A 4637-nucleotide genomic window follows, 5' to 3' on the forward strand; every position below is an offset into this window, starting at 1 on the left:
GGGGTGACCCCGCGTCCCGCCCGCTCCCCGCCGCTGATAGTGTGGTCTCTCCATGCAGCTCTGCAGGAGAATTTGGACAAGAGGCTGTTCGGGCAGCACTTGGTGAGCAGGGTGGTTGTAAAAGCCGTGAGGGGCTTCTTGAACAACACCAACGCCAAAAAACCTCTCGCGCTTTCCTTGCACGGGTGGACTGGAACAGGCAAAAACTTTGTCAGTAAGATCGTCGCCGAAAGTATTTATAAAAAAGGTCTGCAGAGTAAATATGTCCATCAGTTCGTGGCAACTTTACACTTTCCTCACGCTCACAGCATCAATCTCTACAAGGTAAGAATGAGCTGTGCTGCAATGAGTTACAAATGTCATGGCATGAGAAGTGCTACAGACTTAGATGTTATTTTATGCAGTAACGTGTATGCAATGTCAGTTTTGGAATTTTCTGTACAGAACTCTGTAGATCCTAACATCCATCAGGATTGGTTTTCCCGTGAATGTAAAGTTTTTTGCGTGTGTTTTGAGCCTCTCTTTAGGGGAAGAGTGATATGGTTTAATTTTCATTCTGCATTTTGCTTGGAGATGGGACTGACTGACGGATAAACATGATTCCTGGTTAGGCGTTATGTTGGTGGACACTGCAAAAAACCAAAATGTTCATGGCTCTGGGAAACAACCCGGTGACCCCCAGGTTTGTCAGGCACCATGGCAAGCTGTCACTGTCTCTCTGAGGCATCATTGTCTGTTCTGCTGCACACTGAGCAGGTTATTTCGTTTTCTGTGGATCCATTTCCCATCTGTAAAGCAAAATCACAAAATACTCTGCTGCCAGAAAGATACAGATAAATGTGTTTGGAATTGCGTGAGTTCTGTAGGCAGGGAGGTACCATGGAGCAGTAGCTCAGATGTGTTTTATGGGGGTTTTTTTGTTCTTTGTTCACAACACAGTTTGAATGAGTACCACTGTCTTGTAGTACTGCACGTTGATATTCAGTTTGTGTATGTTACAAACGGGAACAGGATGGTCTACAAACCTGATTTCTAAATGGAGGAAATAGACATTTCCTCTTTTACAACTTATTTCCCCCCTTCTTTTAACTGAGCCGTTTTTAAATAAAATGATGCTTTTCTGCATTTGTTTTGAGGTGAATACACTTGGGAAATTTGCTGCCCAAGGCAGTAGGAGGAAGTATTGCTGCTTATCCCCAATACACCTCTGAGCAGAGTAAATAAAAAAGTGATGAATCATTGAAAATAGTCAGAACAGTTATTTCTCATTCATCTGCCAGCACATCAACCCTTTTTCCCTCAATTAATGCATTATTGATCTTGAATGTAATGCTGAAAAATGGAATGCTTAAATGAGAGAATCTTTCAATGCAATAAAGCCTTAGCCTTTCTGGACAGCAGTGTTTTATGAAGGACTTGTAATTGTCTTCATTTAACTTGTGATTGATTAAAACACAGAGAATTACATTTTGTTTCCGCTTCTGCCAGTGACTGCAGGTGCAATTTCTCACTGCTGCTGCCAGGTAGCAAATTTAATATTGTTTATATTAAGGATATTTGGACCAAAGTGCTGCCAAAAGTCATCATCTGGCTTGTCAGAACTTAGCTTTGTGTGGCTATTCATGGTGGGACCCATTTTTTGTCCTACTGTGCACTTTCATTTTTGTTTTTTACAGGAATATCTAAGAGAATTCCTGCTTGTCCCATCCTATCTCTTGGTGTCTTAAGATTTTTCAGAACCAGCACGAGATTTTGTTGAGGTTTCACTTACCGTTTTTAACCATGTTTTAGTCAAGAAGGCAAAGCTATTAAAATGACAGCACTGAAATAACTCCTTCAGGACAAGGTTCCATAAACAGAAAGTGCTATTTTTTCTGTCTTTTCAACACAAACTCTTTCAGCATCTTTCATTTTTATGGCACTCAGGACCAGTTGCAGTCGTGGATTCGGGGAAATGTGAGCATCTGTCCCCGGTCAATCTTTATATTTGATGAAATGGATAAAATGCATGCAGGGCTCATTGACTCAATCAAGCCCTTCCTGGACTACTATGAGCTGCTGGATGGGGTGTCCTATAGACAAGCCATCTTCATCTTCCTCAGGTAAGCAGTGGCTTCTCAGGTTTGCTGTTCTGTACACTCCATGCTTTTACTTCATAACTACAACTTTTAAAATTATCCCCAGCTACAATCTCTGTTTCTCTTTACTTAGCAATGCAGGAGCTGAAAAGATAACAGAGGTGGCACTAGATTTCTGGAGAAATGGGAGGACAAGGGAAGATATCCAGCTCACAGATATCCAAAATGCACTGTCTGTGTCTGTCTTCAACAACAAAAATAGTGAGTAAAACTGGGATTGCTTTTGAGGTGGTGAAAGTTACACAAAAAGGATGGGCTGCATTTAGCTGCATTTTTACAAGCTGTGGTTTCTTCTTGATGTGGCCTCCAGTTTTTGGCTTGTGAGGAGCAAAAATTCAGTTTTGGGCCCTGCAGTTAGCTCCCAGGATGAGTGAAGATTAAGGAGCTCTGTGTGCACCTTGGCCACCAGCCTGTTTGCTGCCTGTTGGACTGCATGTGTTGGGGGAAGTGCTTCATAGGTTTCCTCACACATGACTTCTGGTGAAAAGGGGTTTTAACATAATTAAGCTCTAAATTTAGCATTGGAAGCAAACTCACTGTACTTCTGAAAAAGTTTAGATGTAAGCTCCAAAAAAAGGAATAAGAAAACTTGTCTGGGAGAGCTGATATGAGAAAATCTGTCCCTCTCTAGGTGAGAGAGGGAAAGCTATGAGACCAGCACCTGGAGAGCAAGAGGCTCAAGCACAGTCAAAATTCATTCATTCAGCTTAAAGGACCACATTTATGTGTCTGTCCAAAACTGTGCACAAAGTAACATGAGAAGGGGCTTGTATTGACTTGTGCATTATAGACCTCAAAAATCCCAGGTGAATTCTTAGCTGTGATCTGCCCCTTGCTCCATTCAACCTGTGGTAGTGTTTACCTAGAGATATACTAACAAACCCTTTCCCTTTGCAGGTGGATTTTGGCACAGCACCTTGATTGATAGAAACCTCATCGACTACTTTATTCCTTTCCTGCCTCTGGAATACAAACATGTGAAAATGTGTGTCAGGGTTGAGATTGAGTCACGTGGCTACACTGTGGATGAAGACATTGTGAGCAGGATAGCTGAAGAGATGACCTACTTCCCCAGAGAGGAGAGAATTTACTCAGATAAAGGATGTAAAACTGTGGATGCAAAGCTGGATTATTATTATGACTTCTAATGCTTTATTGCTGCAGCCTGCAAAGAAGCAAATTTAACTTAATCACAAAGTGGAGGACCTGAGACATTTCATTTTTAAGTACTTTTAAAGAAAGGAACACTCTGTTGTAACTGGTGTGTAAATAAGCAGCAGTGCCTCTGCATTTTTATTTTGTCACCAGTCATGGCTCCCAAGTGCTTCAGCCTTGTGCTGTGAAGGTAAGAAGGAACTGCTTTGGGAATTCCTGGATCTGGCAGGGCTCAAGACTCCTTGAATCATGTGTCAATCATTGGAACCCTTTGGCAGACTCTTGACAGGTATAGAAGGACTGAGACTATGACTTGATTTTAATTCGATTTTGCTCTTTTGTGGATGATCTCTAGACAATATTGAGAATTTTAATCAAAGTTCCTGTGTCTCTGAAAGCCTTCATTGGTCCTCTGTGGGAATATGCATTAAAAATAGAATATGTGTCTTTTTGCCTTCAACAGCTTGGGCCCAGTAAAGACAAGGGGGGATTCTGGAATTAAAAAATCTGGGCTCTTCTATCCAACATCACACAGTGCCATTGTCTTTTTCAAAACAGAGGTATAATTTGGTCTCCTACATGTCAAACCAATATTACAAAACTCTTTGTTGTGAATAGTGTTCAGAGAGCAGACTTAATATTACAAGGAAGTGAGTTAAAGTCCTTAAGTGCCACACTGGTGTAGTTAGTTCCTATTTTTGGTTAGTTTTTATGTATAAAGGTGCCCACAGCAGGCTCTCCCAGAAGTGATCTCAGGAGGGAGAATTGTGCTCTGGGAGTGGTGAGTCAGCTTCATGGAATGGCTGCAACGTCATGGGAAAGGTGTGCAGATTAAATTTTACACCATGGAAATTGAAAAGAGGTTTCTCTTCTTCACTTACATGTTGAATTCAGAGGTCAGCTTGCAGGGGTTTCCCTTTTTCATCTTCTCACCATACTGTGTGCTTCTGAGGCAGGGATGGAGGCAGATCTAAAGGCATTTGGAGAAAAAATCACTTACAAAATGTGTCCACTGAAGTTACGGCGAAGGGTGTCAGACTTGTTTCTGAATGTGAGCACTGCAGAGGCTTTTTTCATTCCAGTTGCTGTTCAAAATAAACTTTTCTCATCAGAAATGTATTTCTTAGCTACCTTCTGGTGTTCTTCGCATTCAGCGATTTGATATTAATTTTGCACAAATATACTCCATGTTGAGGAACAGCACACTGCATTCCTGGCTGTTCAAGCTGTGCTGGAGTACAGGTATCTCCCTTCTGGAGTTCAAAGGGCAGAGATAGTAGGAGATGTGACTCTGCTATCTGGTGAAACAAATCAAGCTTGGAGTGGAAACTGCACTTCTGGAGC

At 41.7% G+C, this 4637-nt stretch overlaps 1 protein-coding gene across 1 annotated transcript; it reads left to right on the forward strand.

Moving 5' to 3' along the window:
* On the forward strand, positions 1-4412 carry LOC103623273 (torsin-1A; the record flags this gene model as incomplete). The annotated part of the gene is made up of 4 exons (XM_017745417.1): positions 1-324; positions 1927-2102; positions 2212-2339; positions 3036-4412. Coding segments are annotated over 4 exons (879 nt in total), but the record flags the coding sequence as incomplete, so codon positions are not given.
* Positions 4413-4637: the final 225 nt, after the last annotated feature.

Source organism: Corvus brachyrhynchos, unplaced genomic scaffold, assembly GCF_000691975.1.
Source record: "Corvus brachyrhynchos isolate BGI_N302 unplaced genomic scaffold, ASM69197v1 scaffold59, whole genome shotgun sequence".
Classification (NCBI taxonomy): Eukaryota; Metazoa; Chordata; class Aves; order Passeriformes; family Corvidae; genus Corvus; species Corvus brachyrhynchos.